At 36.9% G+C, this 21,442-nt stretch overlaps 1 protein-coding gene across 7 annotated transcripts in view; it reads left to right on the forward strand.

Moving 5' to 3' along the window:
* The window catches only part of ARHGAP29 (Rho GTPase activating protein 29), a 49,458-nt gene that overhangs the window by 10,780 nt on the left and 17,236 nt on the right, over window positions 1-21,442 (forward strand). For all 7 annotated transcript variants that reach the window (XM_018072313.2, XM_018072312.2, XM_018072315.2 and 4 more), the window contains exons 3-5: window positions 12,741-12,884; window positions 19,338-19,434; window positions 19,790-19,862. In XM_018072313.2, coding sequence (XP_017927802.1) covers window positions 12,741-12,884; window positions 19,338-19,434; window positions 19,790-19,862 — 314 coding nt within the window. The remainder of the gene's footprint in view (window positions 1-12,740; window positions 12,885-19,337; window positions 19,435-19,789; window positions 19,863-21,442) is intronic.

A 21,442-nucleotide genomic window follows, 5' to 3' on the forward strand; every position in this document is an offset into this window, starting at 1 on the left:
TTAGTGGACCAGGAGATAAGTTTGTGGCTGATAGTACTACCCCTCCCCCAGCTGCATACTCCACATTCCTTCAGAACAAATGTTCACTTGTTGCTATAGTGTCTAAGATCAGCAGTCAGGAGGGGGGGTGCGTCTTGAAGGCCTGTGAGTGTTTAAAATGTAAAATCAACCCTTACGTACAGTCCGGATATTTTTGTTGACTTAAATAATTAGCATATCTCTATTTAGGAAAACTCTGAACTATTTATAAGAAAGCTTGAGCATTTTCCATTTCTATGTTGCTTTTGAAGTGCAAAAATTGTAATACCAGGGAAAACTCTATTCCTCTCCTTTTTGCATTTCTGATGTACAAAAGGATCTCAAAACACTTAAAGAACCTTAGCTAGTTTGTTAATTAGAATTACCTTCCCTTTCCATCACAGCAACTAGAGTAATGAAACTGAAATTACAAGATTAGCAAGACGCACAGTAACTAGTGAGGAAGAGGATGAATAGTCAAGTTTTCTGTTTTGAAAGTAAAGCTAGACCTTTCAAGCAAAAATTCTTCTAATATAGTTTGAAGCTTAAGAAATAGGAACATTTGAACAAAAGAACAACTTGTATCTCTCAAAGAACTCTGCCTAAACACCTGAAAGATAAGATTTGATCCAGTGTGAAGTCTTGTGTTCTAAACAGCAATTCCCATGTAGATGTAGGAGCTCTTGTGTTTAAAAACAAAACAAAAAATCCCTCGCCCTAAAATAGTTTTCTGCTCTTGGCAAAATCTATTATAGTGTATCCACTAAAATATTCCATTTTTTCATTTCTCTGATGCATCAGTTTATCAAAATTGCAACTTAAAATATCAATAAGAATAATTTTGGTATGCCTGACAGCCTGGAGTTGAGAGTTGTGATTGATCATCTTGATGATCGTGACTTCATGGAGATTTCATGGACTAAAACATTCCTTTTCCACCAGTTTCATTGGAAGTGTTTGTTCTTATTTATGTAGCTCAGTCACAGAACTGAAGCTGACTTGTTTCTTAATTCTGAGCAGTCTGGCAGTTGCAGTGATTTGATTATGTTAGATCTAATGTCTTGGTAATGGATTAGAGTTAGAACTGCATGGTAGGATAGGAGGTTTGATACAGAGCCTGGACCTTGATCTTCATAGGCAGCTGCTTCCCTTTTTAAGGAAAGTAGGGATTTTATGGGGACTCATTCCTTTATCTGCTTAAAATGCCCCTTTTTATAGAAGACTGAGGTGACTCAGGTAAGGCTGTAGAAAATAGTTATGTGTGAGTTAAACTTTCATCTTAATGACATTCACTGCAGAACAGTGTAACTGCAAATCCTAGGACTTGACCTTTTTTTGTAGAGGCTGTGATTTAGCTGAACAAAGTATTTTTCCATTTTATCCTTTTTTCCTTCTTTACTGCTTGCATACTTTCTTGGACTAATTTTTAAAAGTATGATGGAATTTTTATTTGCCAATTCTGGTTATCTTTAGTTGATAAATCTGTTTTAATCTTAGGTTGACCAAATTTATCTCTTCAGTGTTGTGTTCTTTGTCATATCTGAACTACTTCAGATAGTTAAGCTGTTTTAGTAATAACATATTCCCTTTTTCAAATGTGTTGATTCTCTGTGATGTTTATAATTTGGGTTCAGGGCCAACAGCTGGATGTTGCAGCAGTTCATTACATTTCTGAAAGTTTTGTTAGTACTACTTATCTATGAGACATAGAATGACTGTGGGATTATGTATGTTGCTACACACACACATAAAAGGGAAAGGGAGGTTCTTACTTTGGAAAGAATCAAGTGTTTCTTCTAACTCTTGTAATGTCTTAATCCTTTTCTAGTTTTAGAAATCTTCAAGTGGAAGGCCTGGTGAGGAGGTCTCAGCGTAGATGCATTAAAAACAATTGAAAAAATGAATTGCATGGTTGTAGATCAATAAGTTGCAGGAAGTGTATTTGTATGGTGGAGTTAAAGCACAAGTGTGTTCTGTTTCTCACCTCATGCTTTTTCAACAAGAGGCTTTGACATCTTTAGGTCTTGGGGACAAATTTCAATTTTGTAGGCCAGCATTTCCAAAGGGTACTCTTCTCTCTCTCTGAGTATTGTATTAAAATTTTTCCAGTTACACAGGTGTGATTGTTTTAGAACTCTGTCTTGTGAGAAATGTAACATTTCAGTTAATGTTCTACTTTGGGACTAGAGCACATTCTTAGCTCAATTTGCAAGACCAGATATTGCTGAAATAGTTATGGACAAGGTATTCCTGAAGCATTAGCTTAAAGACTGCTCAATGTTCACAAATTCGTCTTGATGTTTTAGTCTTGATAGTGGTATGAACAGATTCTTCAGTAAAATGCTTAAGTTTTTTGTGGGGTTTTTTAATCTAATTTTTTTGTTTGTTTCTCCTGTGGACTTCTTTCATTCATTGATTGTATAGAGGGTATATAAAGTACTTTGTGCTACCACAACTGTGAAACTGGAAGGTCTGTCCAGAAGTTCTCCGATAATGACAAGTGGAAAAAAAAATGTTTACTGGAATAACTGAAGTGGAGGTGCAGAGAACCTGAACTGGCCAACAAAATGGGCTGTGGTCTCAGCTCGCAAGTAGGTTAATGACTCCCAACAAAAGAGCAGTTGAAGGAGGCAGCTTTTTGGAGGAATAGTCATATCTGCTTTGTGCTTCCTTGGGTAAGGTGCAAATTGTTTATCTGAAAGCTTAGTAGCATATGTGAATTGTGAAAGTTGAGTGAAGACAGTTTGTGAAGGGTCTTGACAAAGTGACCATGATAAATAGCTTATGCCAGTGGTGAAGAAGTAGGATTAAGACTGCAGAGTGGTCCAATTTAAATGCTTTCTGGTATTCGTGTGCAAACCTTTGTGTTAAGGACAAACAAACTAATTCAGCAAGGTATGGGGAGCTCTTTCTAGCTGTGGTTGGCTTCAGATGTCGACTAGATATGAGAAGGTGGCTGAGAACTTAATTTGGAAAGAAAGCGGTGACTGAGAACTTAATTTGGAAAGAAAGCAATAAGTCTGGAGCATATAAATAAATTGGATCAAATGCTGCATGCCATTGTATGAAGAATTAAATGCATGGGGCTACTATTGAAATATATAGTTAACTATGTTCTTTCTATTTCTATTATAATTCTCACATTCTGTAGCTTTTGCTGGACTGCACATCATTTGTGTATTTTATTGGGTTTGTTTTTTTTAATGTAGCATTGATTAGCTGGAATGACAACTTCAGTGGTACTAGGGAGAAACAGCTGTGTAAATTGAAAACCACAAAGCAAACAAAGTCTGTGGTTTGTCTTTTTCAGCTTTTTATTGCAAGGTATTTGTAAAGAAATACTACTCAATTAAAAACTAATAATGAGATGTGCAGTAGGTTACTGTTGTCTTTTAGAACATGCAAGTGACAATGTGACATCATTGTTGTGTTTTCTCTTCATACAAAATCAAAGACGTTTTGGTGTGAAATGACTGATAACAAAACATTATACTGTAAAGGGGGTCTACTGTTCCTGAGTTTAGGAAATGGGAAGACTTTTAAATAATTTCCTTTGGAGCATTCAAATGGCTCTGTGTCACCTGTGTGAATTACACAGTCAGGCTTTACTCTCTTGGGTGGTTGTTTCAGTAGGACTTTGGTGCAGAAACTTCAAATAATCCTTAATCCTTTATGTTCACCAGTTTTCTAGACAATTAATGTTACTGGCTGCTGCTTTAGTGATTTGAATACCACTTAATATCTAAATTGATTTTGTGTAACTTTTTTCTTTTCATCAATAAAACAGAAATGGACAACTATCACATCCTAAAACAGTCTATAATTGTGTTCAAAGGATACTTTAAAATAAATGCACAAAGTAGTGCACCTCTTGTTTAACATCATATAATCTCATAATCCTGGCTTTGTGTGGTCTTTTGAAAACTAGGTGGGCAGGCAGCAGTAAAATAGCTTCTTCATTCAATCAGTGACTTGGGCTAAAAGTGGAAGGAGCAGCCATGTAGAATAAACAGTATTTCAGACTAAAAATAAGCTAAAGGTTAAGTATTGTTTCATAATCTCTTGGTGTTGGTTAGCAGAGGTTAAATTTATTTTATTTAAAATGCACAAACCATGACTTTCATACTACCCTTTTTGTGTGCCAGTTTGATATGGTGTGAACAAATTGCTGGGGATTGTCTTTCATTTTCTGACTTGCTCTTTTTTCAGAAACGTGTGCTGTGAATGTTCGGTATTACTTCATATGCTTTCAGAACTTGAACCAATATGCAAGGAACCTAGTTGCTTAAAGCATAAGATACTTTAAGTGTCTTCCACTGGCAGCTGTTCAGTCCAGTGACTGATGAAGTTTTAGTGAAATGCCTTTAAATAAGTAGCAAGTCACTACTACTGGTGGTATAGTCGCCTGTCCTGATGGATATGACTTTCTGGTGAACTGTGACTGATCAGACTTATTGCAAATGTGTTCATCATAAAGAATGTAGGATAAAGTCCACTTGACAATTTACAGTTCTAATGTAAAATGTGTTCTGAAACTTGTGATGCATTATCCTCACCTAGCTTTATTCTTAATCTCCTAGGTGATTCAGGGAAGTTATATGAACAGTGGCTAAAGTGGCCATGTAATATTTTCATTTATCAGAAACAGGTAAATAAGCAAACATCAGCAATTCTCATGACTAGTTTGTGCTCTTTAAATTTTGGGTTAATAAAAGATTAATGTATTCTAAAGATTAAACTGCATGGCTGAACACATCTAGGTTAGTTGACTGGAATCTCAGAATAAAAAAGTTGAAGGAATGTAGTGTACAGCATATTGAAATAGATTAATGAAAAGCTGTATTGTGGTAGGTTTTTTTCTGAAAGGCTTCCCCACATGCACAAATGGGGAGTTCATCTATGAATTTAAATGTGAAATGAATGTGAAGTAACAACTATTCTGCTGATGTCAGTTGGCAAACCAACTAAAGGAAAATAAGTAGCTGCTTTCAGTGTAGGCAGAATTACAAGATTTGATTATTCTGATGTATTTTGCATGTACACGTATTTTATTGACTTTTTGAAAAGATTATTTTAAGACATCTTTGTTTTTGTAACTTTAATTTCTGAAAAGGAATTTAGTCTTGGTTTGCTCTATATTTGTAGTAGACTTCTTATGTAAGTTTTGACTTCACAAGTACAGAATTGGTCCATAACTGAAATGGGGTAGGAATGTTATCCCAGTTTAATAGAAAAAAACAATAACCACCACAGCTCAAGGTCACATCAGAGGCCAGGCAGCATGGTTAATGGTTGAATCTAAATGGATAGATTGAGGTATTTTGGCCAATCCCTCATAGCAAATGACAAATCTGTTTGGGTATTTGTGGCACACAACAGAAGGTCATCATGCTCGAAATCTTAACCTGTTTTAGGTTGAACTAATGGGGGATAGTTTTGTGTTTTATCCAAGAACAATTGCAAGGCTGCGTATTCACCCTGTTTATTTCAAAAAGTAAAGAGAGAATTTCCACCCTTAAAATACCAAAAAAAAGGAGGTTCCAGGTGCTTTTCATCTTAAACTAAATTTGTAAAACAGTTTAACAGGGCATAGGCAACTGACTTGCCAAATAATAAATGCTTTCTTGTATTATAAAAACATTATTTGCATATAAAAACTGACATCAAACATTGTTACTTTCAATATACTGTATTCAATGAGCTGTTTGCAGGAAATTTCAATGCATTCTCACTGAATCAGGTCAGTATATTGCTCTTCTCAAAAAAAAAAAATACCCCAACAACCTTACCAAACTTTATTGCTTTCATATCAAATGTAGAGGTTTGAGTTACTGTTTTCATTACTTTCTTTTCCTCATTCCTAATCAAACTTCACATGTCCCTAGATTTTCTTCATTGAAACAACTGCTTAACTGATTATTTTTCATAAATTGTAATTTTTGCTGTAATATGATGTGATTGCAGTGGATTCTGGAGCACATGTTGCCAAAGACTGAATTTGGTGTAGTGTCTTTCAGTGATGCCATGACAACGAGGGTTGCCATGGTACTGATTAACCAAAAAGCTAGGATTGGATATTTTGGAAGCTTCAAGTGTGATGTTTCTTGACAGAAGGATTAGTAGGTAGCTTCTAATTTTTCATCATAAAACAGGGTTGAAAGGCGACGACTTTACTCATGCCTTTGGCAGCTTCCAACCTTGCTAGAGAGTTTACAAGCATAAATTCTTGCAGAAATTCTCTGAGTTTTTAGTTTTCAGTGAATTAAAATGTTTCATTCCTTGTATCTGCAGCATGCAGTCAAATATAGGAAGAAATATGATAGCTAAGGATGCTTAGCTATCAGTCCTAAACTATGACCATCAACAAACAAAATATCTACACCACCATTAAAGGAAAAAGTTGTATTTATTTTGTGTACATACAATCGATGAAAATCACACTTAGCTCATACGTTTTTTGTCTTAAAAAAAGCTTTCTTGATGCTAGGCTGGACAGCAGTGACATAGATCAACTTTGCTATGGTCAAACCAAAATGTAAAATGTGTTTTCACTGTATGTTTGATTAATTCTTGTGGTCTTTTGAGTGTGGTTGTGACCTCTGTTAAATCAGACAAATGTGCCAGGCCGTTAATCGCGTTAGAACGGGCCTGACAGGGAGAGGAGGGCAAAAATAAAAGGATGGTTTAATCTGGGACCGTTTCCCAAACTGCAGATATAGGAATTAGGTGATTTCCACACAGTTCATTGTTGTATGATTGTTTTGCTGTGATGCTCACCGGGAAGTCTCATAATCTGGATCAGATTCAGACCTGAGTGCTGACAGTTTCCTAATACACAATATGGACATTGATAAAGAGGCTAGTGATGTGATTTTAGTTGATATCTGTTTTACTTTGGATTAGCTTCATTCCAATTCTGACTTTTCCCCCTGCCCTAGATGTTATAACTAGTGATATCATGTAATCCTTCTGTATAACATAATAGAAACACAACGTAATTTACCTTAAGGTCAAAAATGAGTTTTTTTAGTAAATAAGAGTGGACAGTCTTTTAGCCAAGATGTTGGTCTTGCAGACTGAAATGTTGGTTACTCAAACCTCTTTCTTCTGAATCCTTTCAAGATTGAAAGTGATGAGGAGCTAATTGTTTGCATTCCATAAGGTGAAACTTTAGTAAAAAGTTCTGGATCCAAATATTCAGATATCGAGAAAAATTTTTGCAGTTCGGTGCTTGTTCTCACCACCATCCTGCAACACTATTTTGTCTGGCTTCTCCCTTTGTCCTGAAAGAGTTTGCAGTTATGCAGATGCAAAGTGGTACCTAAAACCAGAATTGAGACTCCTATATTTCAGTGGAAGTAAAAAGGGACCTGAAGTACATGCTCTTCATCTGATCCCAGGAGAACAGATTTACAACTCAAATGAGGACTAGGCCAAGTGAGGGTGGTGGTTACAACCAGCATTTGAGTATTCTCATCCAGTTGCATTTATTCTAGTGGTAATGTCCATAGAGTGAGTTTACAGTAGACACTTATCATAGTCAAGGCATTTAACTGTGTTCATGAAGGTAGATGAAGAAAATATTTGTGCAAAAATACAAGTTACCTTGTTTATAGTAAGATTTTCACAACAAGTGAGATATGTATATTCTCTCCCCCAGTCAAAAGAGACTGGTCTATGTATGTAAACCTATGACTGTAGAGATTATGCATGGCAGGTTGTTCCACACTGTGTAACATTTTTGAAAGCCATTGAATGCATGACATAACTAATCACACCCTTCTACTTGTAAAAAGCTTCTTATGGAAAGTAAGACCTTATTAGATGGTGTGAATTAGAATACCTGCTTTGAAAGTCTTGTATGTATTCTGACTTGAAGAATTTTTCATAGATGTGTTACTTTTCGGTTGTTTTATCTAGATCATTACCGTCTTTCATCAGTGTGATCAACTTATGTTAAAAACAAACTTTTAGCTGCAGTATAACAATAGTTGTATTAGTGGTTTCCTTTCTCTTGTGACTGGTGGAAATTGGGTAGTAGGGGGAGAGTCTGCTGTTAAAAAGCATTAATGATCTAGGTAGAGAAGCAGTAAGTGTAATTGCACGCGCATCTTCTGATGGGTCTGAGCAGAAATGTAGGATGTGCAGTGGCCACGGAAGGAAAAAAATGTTAGTCTGTATTTAAACTTGTCCTGGCAAACATTTGTTGACATAAACAGCTTCAGAAATGTTTGGGCCAACAATAAATCAGGTCAGACAAAAGAATGCCAGTCAACTGACACAGCAGTGCCTTTCCTGACTGTGTGTATTGTGACCAGCCCTGACTTGGCAGGGAGGTTGACTGGCGCTGACAAGCTTGATGAGCAAATTTGATTTTGTTTTGCGTGAATAGAATCCATAGCTGTAAGGCCGTTATTGCTCAGTAACTTCTAAACAAAGGCTTCAATTTGAGAAACATCTAAAATTAGAAAATACATAGGTTATGGTGGTTTTATATTAAAGATGGTTGAATGGTTATAAAATGTGGTGACCAAAACCATTGAGGAGTGGGATGCTAATGACAACAGCAGACTACTGAGATGGCTTGGCAAACACTGATGGACTTCTCAGCTGCTTTGTACTGTCATTCTTGTGCATTAGGTTTGTCAGCTTTGAATGCATGCCTTTTTCACCCTGTTCTCTCTTCACTTCTCCTTCAGAGGATGCTTTCATTTTGGAAGAGCTTGTTTAAATCCTAATGAAAGATTTGCAGATAGGCTACTGAGCTCTCTCCAAGCCATTTTTGTCCCCCTTCAGTTTTTTTCCTTTTGAGATGTAGGGGGCTGACTTGTTCCTCCAGGAGATTCCAGGAAACTGTAGTCACCTGAGCGAACAGCTGAACTCGAGTGCCCAGAGAGGTCCTCTGTGTTGCAGGAGCATCGGCAGTCACAATCTTAGCCTTCTGTGGTATTGCAGTTCATGTTATTGAGCTTGAGAGAGATTTGAAAACAATATAGCATCCACTGGTGGAGAATTTCCGCTTGACTTCATGTAGATAAATAAATGTGTACAGTGATACAAGGGACAAAAGAAAAACTGAAAGTAAGTATTTTTTTATGACTACTGAAGTCAGATTGAACTGCTGTGGGAACTTTTTGGACACGCTTCCCTCATGCATTCCTTTCACTGTAAGCTGTATTTGCTCTGCTTTTGTTTTTGTCTCAGCCATTTTCAGACTTCTTAGCGTTAAGACTGCGTTTCTGTTGATTTGGCATATTTAGATTGTTTTGCTACCTGAAGTTTCTAAATCCGTCGTGAACAGGAAATATCTGGTTTAGTGTCTGTTTGATATCAGTCACTGAATGCAGCGTAGTTGTGGTTCCTGATGACTTCTGCCCCCACCTCTCCCCAAGCACCACTTGTGTCACAGGCCTTTTGTCTTCTGGAGGCACAGAAACAATGTTTCAGATATTTTGTAAACAAATGATACAGTGATGGAATACAAAGAAATCTCAGTTGGGTGTAGCCAGACCTTTGCTTTTGAGAGTACAAATAACTAATCTCATGCTTGAGTGCATTATTTTAGTGATAGTGTTCTCCTGGATGGTATGATAAACATCTAATTCAACTCAGAAGTTATTTTCAACTTGCATTTCCCTTTGAAGCTTGCTGCTTCAGTTTCAGACTTGAAGAGGCTTGTGTCCTCTTCAAGTTTTTTTTTTTTCTTTCTTCCCCTCCCACTTATTTTGCTTTTTTCCCCAACTCTATTGTTATAGTAAGGTCCTGTCAAATTTTAATACTAAGAAACTGCATTTTGGGATCAGATATGCGTTAATAAATCTTCTGTATATTTTTTTCTGCCTTCATCTAACCCGTAAGGAACCTTAACAGACTTTTTTAATCGCATAATGAGAAGTCTGGGTCACACTGAACTCACAAGAATAATTTGTGCAGTTTGATATATGTATTTCTTAATAAACCAGTTTGAACTATATTTAAATATCCTAATTCCTAAAGATAACACGTTGCTGTGATTTTAAGATACATTTTCTATGTTGACTGATCCACTTTGGGTTTGTAGGCATCAGTACAGCTCTGCTGTCTTTCATTTTCCTCATTACCTTTGCCTGGAGCTGCCTGCTACTCCCAACAATTTATTCCTGCATTGATGGAGTACAATTGAGGCTTTGATGGATTAAAGCCTGAAGGGACCGTTAAAATTATTTGGTTTCATTTTTACAGCTATAAAATTTCTGAATGTTAGAAGGTGGGAATGGTCATACCAGCTTAGGCTAAAGCTGTGTCTAACTCAGTGTCTGAGTTCTGATGATTGCTGAAAGTGAATAGCTAGAGAAGAGTAAAAATGATAAGTTGGACGTATCCTCTGAACTGTTTTTGCTTAGGAGAATTCTCAAGCTGTTACAAGTTACATTGTTTTAGTACAATACTTAATAGTTCAGTAGAGTAAAGAGTGGAGTAGTTGAGTGAAAAGAAGTTATGGAGGCAAGTTCAGAAGGAATTAATTCAAAGACAGCAAGGCTGTATTACTGAAGTGCACAACTGTGCAGCAGTTGTGGATGCTGGGTGACTGGACTGCTGAAAGCAGTCGGTCTGGTGTAGTGTCCTAAGCAGCATCACCACTGCTGTGAAAGGCACAAGCTTGCAGAACCCACAGCCGGACCTGCTGTGGCATTTATTGACTCATTAGTAACACACAGGGAAACTTAAAAGAACTTGTCTAGTCTCTCCTTGTCTCCATGTAAACTTCTTGTGTCAATGCTGTGTTTTGGCAAGAAATTCCACAGGTCTCTTACATGAAGAATCACCCCTTTCTGCTTTGCATCTGGCTTCTCCTTGCTCAGTTTAATCATCTGATGTGTTTACATATAACTGAAAGACATGGATAAGCAATTGATTCTACCCACTATTTTCATGGGGTTTATAATTTTCTGATCTTTCATATCCCCTATAAATCATTTCTTATCCAAGGTCACAGCTTCTGCTGTTGTTGCTTACATGGAAACTGCTTCAAGCCTGAATTGCTTTCCCCAATAAGTTCAAAACTCTGAGCTATAATATGCCTTTTAGATTGATGTGTGTTTGTCATGAACAACCTCTGTTGCTAATGTGGAAGCACTGAATCATGGCCACGTTTAGTACCAGGCTTTTGACTTTTTTTTTCCTTTGCTGTGTTTGAGTCTACACTGTTAATTACAATGTACGTGTAAATGAAGATAAAGCCACAGCTGTGTTTCTTTAACAAATTGTGTAGAACTTTCTTAATTTACTGTTGTGTAAGATGGGTTTTCCTAGACTTTTGTGTGTCATGTTATGGACAGAGCTTCCTACTGCCTTCCAGCAGGAAAAAACATACAAAGTGCCAGTGAATGGTAGATAAAGTTTTTGCCTTAGTCCACTTCCTGAGTCAAGGTTTTTCCTTTGACCATGTATAAACCAGTCTGAGTTGGGGGGAAAAAAATTTCCTGATATTTGACATCTAGAGAGGTAAAACCTGAAGCACAGCAGTCCATAAGACTTGCTATTGCACCTGATACAATGATATGCAATCTGTATGTAGTCCCCCCACCTACCCACCTGACAGCAGTGATACACTGTACTGACATGTCCTGTTGTACATTGTTGATTCCTCAGAAGAATGTAGGTGCCTCTAGCCTAATTACAATGTCTTGTAACCAGAACAAACTGGCTCTGATTTGAAACTGTTCTCTGAGTAGCACTGGGTCAATTTGCACTGTACAGTAATTGTCTGTATTGACCTGTTTGTTATCATGACCACAGACAACACAGAGTTGCCATTCCTTTTTGCTCAGTGAGGAAGTGAGTCAGCTTGTATTAGATCCTCTTTTTCTTTTTCATAAGCTAGACTTTCCTGAATTTGAAAGCTTTTTACCACAATTTGCAACGCAGCACTCTAGTGCATGTGAAACTTTAATTCCATGCACCAGCGCCTCTTCTGTAACAGAATGGAAAAGCTTGTGGTTGAACCTGTGCCATGTATGGAATAAGAACTATTTTTTAAAAAAGCTAAGCCAGAGTGGGATTTAGGGGCACATAGCAAGAGGTATATGCTGCAGAGCATCACCATCTTGAAATGTGTGTTTGAAAATTTTTCTGATGAGGCCTAATTTACAAAATAATTTAGGTGTTCAACTGATTTGTCAGAACTGACATGCTTAAAGACAGACCTTTGTAGATCTAGGCTTATATACTAATGATGCTTAAGATATCATCGACTCTTGAGTTAAAAACTAGCCAACATTTGCCAGAAATTTTTGTTTAATTCTATGAATATACAGAAATGGTGTAGAATTTGTATCAGGTGAAGAAATATTTAGTGAACAATCCAAATCTGTTTTTGTTGATACCTTTTTTGCATATGTGTAATTATCAAATGGTGATTGATGAAATGACATGAGAAAAAGATGGTTTAATTCAGAAACCTTAGGGTATTTGTGTAGAATTCCCCCAGCACTTTTTTTTTTTTAATATACTTGCTTGACTTTTTGTGAGAAATGAGTTTATATGTAAATGATATGCAACATTGCAAGTAAACTGTTGGCAACTGCTAGTATAACTATTTTTTAACAATTTCTTTGTTCTGAGTAGGTGCAGCTTCAATATGGCCTAGAATTCCATGCAGCTGAATACCATCAAAGTGGTTTGTAATGTAATTGGGTGTTAATTCACTGTTTTAATGTAATTTCTCCTTTACTTTTTTTCAGAAAATCAAGATGGCCTGCATCAGGTAGTGCACGAACGCCTGGGGGAGTTGCTACGCGTTTTAAAAGCAGTGATAAACAAACATCAGACTCTAAATTCAGTTGATATTCTTAGTGCTGCAGGAACAGTTATTGCAAAAGTAAAAGGTAAGGAATTACTACCTTTCATATTCTTGGAAAGTTCTTGTAATTACCGACTTGATTGATTCTGGCTTGGAGTTACAGATAGAATTCTATGTATACAGAAAAAACTATTTTTTTAACGAGTAATACTTAAATATTTGTTTAAAAATGCCTTTTCGAAGTGAAGAGTAGTATTAAAAAGCTTGTTCTCTCATTGATGTGATAACATTCTGTTTATAGGAAGCTAGCTGCAAACCCACATTGAATTCAAAAAGCACAAGCCTTTGAACTCGAGCTTTTCTTTACCTGTGTATCGCAGAATAATATCAGAGTAATAAACCTGGCATTCATCCACTTTGAGATTTGCCAAGAATCTTTGCCTAATTCTCTGAATCTGTAGGGATGGTATTGTATTTATATCAACTGAAGAAATATCTGAATGGCCTAACAGTTATTAATTAAACAGATGGATCATATCTATGGTAAAGGTGTCAACAGGAATAAAAAAAAAAGCCTTGCAGACATAACATGTGTTAATACTTTTTATTGCTGACCTATGCTTTCAAAAATGTAAATAGTGAAGCACTCAATTGCTCCAGCCCTGTAAACTGTAGCTGTTTCTTCCCTGTGGAACCTTTGACTGCAGCTCTCCCTACTCTGTCTGGTATATTACTATGGAACCAGCTTAGTGTAGGGTTAAATCTCCACTTCTTACCTGTCTTAAATAATACAGAATACCTTCTTCCAGAGACACATAGTTGAGTCTTTCTCCTTGTTCTAGGGTTTTCCCTCTTGTTTCCTAATTATCCTAGTATGTTGAAATATACGCTGCTTATTCAGTAAAGTGGGAATACGAGTTAAAATGCCACGGTGTTTAGCTTCCTGATTCCTATGGCTTGGATTCTTCCAAGTCTCTTAAGGATAGTTTTGCCAATTTGTTTGATCTTGGCAGGTACTAGCAGCCTACTTTGCGTTTTCTTCCTGCTACATGTAGAGTTTCTTATAGATCTGTACCTGGTATTTGAAATGATCTTTGGACTATAACTCTATAACTTCTGAACTTGCCTTAGAGGTTTGTACATAACAGTTGAAATGCAGAGAGTATCCCTGAGAGATTGCTGTTTGCTTGCTGATCTTGGGGAGACTTAAGTGCACACATGCACCAAAATTGGGGAGTTACAAGACATCAGCTTTTTCTGACTGGTACTTAAGTGCTGCTTCTCTGACAACAGCTAAACCTTTGCTGTATGAAAAAACCATAACCTGTGGTAAATGTGAAGGTGGCTTGTCTTCAGCACCCATTTGTTTTTTTGCGGCTGTTTTTTGTGTAGAGGTCATACTGCTCCAGGTTTGTATTCAAGCTGAAATGTATGACTGCTGGTACCAAGGAAGCAGAAGTAAAAATACAGCATTTTGTGGTGAATTGTAAGCATATTAAACTTCAAATTTGCTTACAGTGGCCTATCTGTAACACATGCATTCACAGGTTTTCAGCGGTGGTTATTTCTCTAGAGGTAATGTAGTTTTTGAATAAACAGGAAGCTACAAGAATGTGAGGAGCTGGTAGAACAGAACCAGTATCCTTTTTCCTCTGTCTTCCCCGTCTGTGTTAATGTGACATTATGAAAGAAGTTCATGTGACTCATCTGTTTCTTGTCATTGGAAGACAGAACTATAAAAAGATATGGAAGTACTGTGTATTTGTAGTCAGATTTATGACTAGGAAGAGAATTAACCTGGCATGGAAAACTTCTGATGTTTATTTAGGAGAGGATGAAATAAACACAAGCCAGGATTTATGTGTGATTCCACCCTCATTTTTTGAGTCTTTGTATAATGCCATGGTTTCAAATCTAGTTTGTCTTTGGAACTTCATATAGGGACAAACTGCTGTTTTAACAAATGAATGCCTTTTGCTCTTCATTAAGTCAGTTACAATAACTGTGCAACCTCAGTGACTCTGTCTTCTGAAGTATTCTCATAACTGACAAGTTGTACTGTGCTTTAAACATAATGTCCAGTGCAGGTAGGCTACTGCCTTTAAATTACTGCTAGCAAAAATTAGAGTGCTTGTGTCCCTCTTTCAAGCCTCTGAGCCATTTCTCAGGATCTTAGAATGGAAATGATGTAAATGTACTTGTAGTTCTGCTTTGTATGCCTAATGCTTTTCCTTTTAGATAGATCGAGGGAAAAACTAGCTATGTTATCTGAATTTTCTTAATGATACTTGACAGAATAGATAATGTTAAACCTGTACCATTTTGGACTGAGGTTGAAGGAAAATGGTGTGGAGGGGGGCGGGATGGGATGTGACATATGTGATTTCTCTGGTTAAATCTCGGACACGATGTGGTTCACTGGACCTCTTTGGACTCTGTACTTGCCTACTTGAGTGCTTCATGAAGAGTGTCTTTTAAATGACACCTCACTTGACCTGTAAGGATTGCAATTTAATGAAGCATCTTGCTTGGAACCTGTTTAGACTCCTATTTCTGGAAGTCACTTCCCAGTCTGGCACCCCGTCATATTTGTAGTTGTTAGTTTCCCACTCAGTGCCTTTGAATAGTTGATGGCCCCAGAGAACATGATTCTCCTGATCCCAAATTCAAGTTTGTACTGTTCTTTTGTTCTAAATTACACCTTTTGACTTAACTGAATCGTTAGAATGGACACAGATTCCTGGTGAAGCTGAAATTGCACTTGTCTTATAGAAATTTCCTATTTAGGCATGAAGGTTTTTTATAGAAGTTTTGCATCAAAATGAAATACCTCAAGGAAGATCAAGTAATTTCAGTTTTGTTGGTGTATCTGTGATGTAAATTCAGAGCAAAATTTATTATGGAGAAAGAAGGAAACAGTTCCTCAAACTTGTCTTGTTGGCATCCAGTTCAAGTTGAGAAGGCTGCCAAACCTGGTAGGAAGTACAGGCTGGTGAAATTATATGGCACTAATAACTAAAAGTAGAACAGTGGGGCCTGGACAGCCTGCTGATCCTCTGTAGCTGTGACGTTCCAAGAATACTCTTCTTCCTCTTTCTGGTCTCTGTAGTACTGCTCTTTACTCAGGCTTCTCCCCCATTTATTTTACACGTTTTTAAAGAAGAGGGGCAATAACAAGAAGTGTTACAAGTCTTTGTTTTGGGAGAGGGAGTGGTTTTTTTGTTCTTGGTTGGGTTTTTTTTGTTTGCTAGAGTGACAGTTTTGTTTTTGAAGTAGTTCTGAAAGGTTCTTGAAGGCATTGTTGGGAGTTTAAAAATAAAATTTGTTGCAAAGGTATTCAGTTCCAAGAAGTCATCCAGTTGCTTAAAAGTCAGCTAGTAAAGTATGGATAGAAGGTGTATTCCTGTCTAAAAAAATAAATGGTGATGTTACCATGTAAGTCTATTAGGTACAAAAAAATTGGCCCAAAAAGTGCAAATTCTGCAAGCTTGGTTTTGCCTTGTCCAGGTTCTGCAGAAGCTGGCAGGATAATGTTGCTGCTGCCAGTCCTGCACATGTCCATGGGGAGGGGGGTTGAGGAAACAAGTGAACTTCTGCACTCTAGCATGGCTGTGTCCCATGCCTTGTGTGCCTGTGAGTTGTGCTGTGATCACAGTGAACTGTCCATCACCTTTTAAAGGGCCCTGGTTGCACTTTGGTCTTGACAGTTGTCAGCCTCTTCTTGGTAGTTTCAGAAGCATTGCTCAACTGTCCTCAGTCAGCGCTTCAGCTCCTGGGATTCTCACTTCCAAAGCTTCCATGGCTGTTTTGGCTTCCCCAGCCTGGTCTGTGCTTGATTCAGAAAGGTTTTGATGGTGTGACTGGAGAACTGAAACTGCAGCATCTCACAGCATTTTGATGAGATTGACAAACCCACCTCAGTTTGAAGACAGCTTTGGCAATAAAGATCCACTATAAGATAGGTGTGTATTTCAGGTACTGGATTTTAATGTACCGCTATCATATGTTTCTTTTTTTTGAAGTTCAGTATGTGTCATCTGAAATCTTACTTAAAAGGGTTGTCAAACTGTAAACGTGCTTTTAAATCTGTAGAACTATAGATAGATAGTTGTCATTTCCAGACATGGCAAGATTACTATAGTTCATTGTTGTCAGGAGCTATTGTGTGCAGTCAGGATGTCCTGGGGAAAGAGAGTGCGTGGTTTAAAGTTGATGTTAAGTACATCAGCATTCCATTGGTGGTAAGCTAGAAGAAAGTTGTTTGTATCCTACTGAATTATTAAGAAATTGGACTAACCTGTTTTGGGAGAAGTGGTAATTCTGAAAAATTTGAGATTGGTTATTCCTTTTGTGATGGATCCTGAAAGGAAAGGATTTGCTTGGCATATAAACTGTAAAGCTTAACAAAACTCTTCCTGGAACAGGAAGGCAGAGTGAAACAGACGGCATTTCTTTAGGGAAAGGCTCTCTCTGTTAATGTCTTGTTAACTAAGTGAAAGAAGTGCTCTTTCTCTGAAGGCACTGTGGCTAATGGATATACAAATATTTCAGTGGTAAGTGCTTTGAATGTATAGACAGTTTTTGTTAGTTCCTTTTAATGTTGAAACAGTTTGCTTTTCATGCCGGCGCTCAAATGATTTTTCCAGTCATTAGTGGCTGGTAATCAATAGGTCTCATAGTAACTGTTGTTGCTTAATGATTTGGAATTTATTTGGATTTATAGGTAGCATTATTTCTGGAAAGTTGAGGGTTTCAACTAACCTGAATATTAAAAAAATAAATAAAGTCACTGCTATTTACAAATTTGTTAAAAAAATTTCATCTGTGGACTTTTTTTAAGTCTCATTTCAAACAAAGGTGCCGGAGGCATTTTTTAGTGTAATTACAAAGTGTAGCAAGTGAAGAGGAAGGAGAAGCTGTAGTTTAGCAGTTAACTGGGGCAAGAGAGACTGGTAATGTTTTTGTAATATGTGGTGATTGTTTTTTGCTGTAGGCTTCTTAAGACACATTATTCCATATCTGCAAGTAATGGTAAAAATGGCCCATGAGAGGAATATGTATTTTCTGTAATAGTTTTGTATAGAAATAGTTATAAGAATGTTGATCAGGTCTGTTGACATGCTGTGTAAAAAAGAATGGATTTAACTGTATAACTTTACTGGTTAAAAACTTTTCCTTTCACAGAGGAAGTCTAATGGGGGAGTAGATTACTGTACTTTCTTTGTTTGTTACCCATTAGTGTTTAGGCACCTGGCAGGAAGTTTGAATACTTTTTAAGATTAAAGCCTGGTAATTTAATTTGCTAAGAAAATGTGTATAGAATGGGCAACAATTTAACATGATTTTAATTTTTGCTACTTCTAGAAGTCATTGTAGCCCATTATTTCCATATTTATACTCAAAGTGTAAGGAAGATACGTAAATGAACCTTGTTGCGGGTTTTGCAAAAACTGATGAATGGGGTGAACTACCTGTATGTGTGTCACTGCAGTTCTCTGAAACAGATGTAAGCATGTGTGACTTAAGCATTTAGAGAATTGAGAACAATGCATTGCTTAAAAAAAAAAGGTTATACAAAATAAATGCTAATGTGAAATTGTTACTTCTCACAATGTAACATCGGGGAAAACTTCCATCCAGAGGGCACAACTTTGGCTTAAAGGAGTGTATGTGATTTCTGTACAAAAAATCTCCCAGTCACCAGTGATTAAGGAGTGAAACTGAAAACAGACAAAAATGGTTGTGCTTTTTTTCTTCTCCTTTCTCCCTCCTCCTCCTTGTTTAGTAGTTGTTAATAGAAACTCTGGATGAATCATTCTTTTTGTCTCATTATTCCAGTTTGTCATGGAAGTCTGCTAAAGATTCAGTGTTGAGTGTCTAACCATCTAGTTTGTTCAGCATTGCTCCTCTTCCTATTCTGCATCACCAATTGTTATGCTGAGTTTCTTCCCCACTTTTAGCAGGAAAAACTGAGGAGTTTTTGCCAGACTATGGAGCAAATAATTAAAGGGGTTTGCAATGGGCACTGCCTTTTGATACCTTTCTGTTTGCTTGTACTCAAGCCAGAAATGCTGTGTTCTGCATTGCATACATTTGGGGGAGCACCCCCATAAATGAGTGCTCCTGAGTTCTAAAATTTCTACTCAGAAAAGAAACAGTTTTTCAAATACCTGACTGCATTTGTGAGCTGCTTGGTGGTGCTGCTGCTGTGTGATTTGACTCTGGTAAATGACGGTTTTTCTCTTCCCATCACATTACCAACATGTTCCCACACAAAACTGCTTCTTAAGTGGGAAGATACAGGAAGTGAAACAGTAATCTGATTTCATTGTGGGAAGCATCTGGATTGCGTTAATTTCTTTCCTTTAGTGTTTACTTTCTTATTAATCTTCTTTAAAACCGTGTTTTTTCAATTATTCAGAAAAGTATAATGTTGCATGTTCTGTAGGAGACTGCATATAAAATTAGTCTTTAGGCCTGGTAAACCTGCTTGCTTGACCTCACCTCTCACCCTTTGGTTTACTTTCTTTTCCCTAAGCGGTGAACTTCAAAGAAGTTAACGAAGAAAACAAGAGAGAACTCTTCAGTGAAATATTTTCTTCCATTGAAACATTGGCATTCACCTTTGGAAACGTGTAAGTTGGAATGCAGAAGGAGTTTTTAAAGAGATCAACGGAGCTGAATCAAATTAAGACTAAGTAACAACAAAAACTGTAGTTTTGTTTTGGTCAAATGTTAGCTGACAAACTAAGTTAATCACATCTAGAACAATTTTACTGCTTTGAGTGTTTGTTTGTTTTTTTTCCTTAACAAGGCAATCTATGATGGTATAGAAATGACAGGGAATATAAGACTACTTCTAAAAATGGTTTGCAGAACTTTTAAAGGATGTTAAAAACACTGTCTGAATTTTTGTTTTTGGTGATACAAAATTGCTTGGTGAGGTAAAGTAATGAAGTAACACAATTCAATTCTTTGTTTTTCTGGCAGGGTTTCAGACTTCCTTATGGGAGATGTAGACAATGGCTCGTCATTGGGACTTCCTGTATCTCGGAGAAGTCGGGTAGGCTAAACACGTTCTCTTGGAGTGTGGAATGATATCTTTTAAAGGAGACTTCCATTTCTACTGAAACTCTGTGCATCATGGGGATGGGACACTTGGAGTCATCTGAGCGTTAAAACTAGATTAAGCCCATGAAAAATATGTATTCAAGGTTTCAGATACCTGAATGTATTCTCAGTTCTAAAGGACAATGATGACTCAATAGAGCTGGTGCTCAAATATGTAAATGATAACCTGCTGCAGTTTCTTCTGAGATTTTTGAAGTGGTGAACTGAAAATAAATACTGAAAAGTAAGATACTTGAATGATTTACATGCTGGAGTAGTTAGAATGTACCTGTTAAACCTAGAAGCTAAAGGTTTAATGACCTCTTTTTGGCTTTCAAAGACTAATATTCATTACAAAATAACCTTTTCTTCTTCCAGAGCCCAGCTTGTGCTGTAACTCTTTCAGCAACAATTCACTAAGATACCTGTCAACTTATAGGTAGTCAAAGAAAAACCTTAGCATTTTAATCTCCCCTTTAAACACTTTGAAGGTGTGATTGAAAAATGGTCAGTTCCAAATTCTGTTCTTAATTTTTGTGTATCTAGAAGCAGACTTTCAAGTAAATCAAATAAAATTAGAAGTTACATGCAAGGTAAATGCAGTTGGTAAGTAGTGCATATGACAAGCCAAGTTGCAGCAAGGTTAAAAATTTTAGATTGTGGGTTTTTTTAAAGGCTTTGTTGAAACATACTTAAGGCTTAGCATTCCTTCACACAGACTTGATCACAGTAATGCTGTGCAGCTGCAGCTGAGAAGTAGTCTTTTTAAATTTTCACTATGTTTGATAACACACATGGGAGAAATATGGGTTATGATAGAAGTTCTACTTCTGTAGTTGCTACAAAACTCATCTTCATAAACAATATGGAAGAAAAGTAGGCTATGCAGAAAACTGGTTCCAGCAAACTTAGAATCAGGTTGCTGATACAAAGTATGAAATAAAATAGCATAAAAGCCAGCATCTCATATAAGTTAAATGAGGTTATTGGAACAACTACTAATTCATCTAATTGATTCACCAGGAGAAGGAAGGTGATAAGTTTGCCAACATTTTAATCTTGAAATGGTTTTGCATTTCTAAAGTATATGCCTGTGGAATGAGATGGTCCTATATATTGTACTGTGAAGTGAATGATTGCCTAAAAGATCACTCTTCTGAACACGAGGGTGGGGGAAGGCCAAGGGGAAATTAGAATACAGTGAAATGAAGAAGGAATTCTATTCTAGGTGCTTCAGAAGTTACCAGCTTGTATTTAAAAGCCCTTCTTTGTTGTGTCTCTTGCTTTTCCTAACGTGGAGGTAAACAATTATAAATTTTGAAGTAGGATAACATAGTTCAATTTCTTAGAAATCTGTCTTAAGTGTCTTTTCATTTAGGCAAATAAATACACTTAACAGATTAATCATTTCACTTGGATCTGCAATTCAGACAGTAATTTGGAGGCTAGCTAGGAGCTGAGTGTTAGAAGGAGTTAAATGCAAAATGTTGAAGAGGTGTATAACTTTTCCTGTAGATGTTTATGTTCAGTGGT

The sequence above is a fragment of the Manacus vitellinus genome, unplaced genomic scaffold (genome assembly GCF_001715985.3).
Source record: "Manacus vitellinus isolate BGI_N305 unplaced genomic scaffold, ASM171598v3 scaffold_21_pilon, whole genome shotgun sequence".
NCBI classification, from domain to species: Eukaryota; Metazoa; Chordata; class Aves; order Passeriformes; family Pipridae; genus Manacus; species Manacus vitellinus.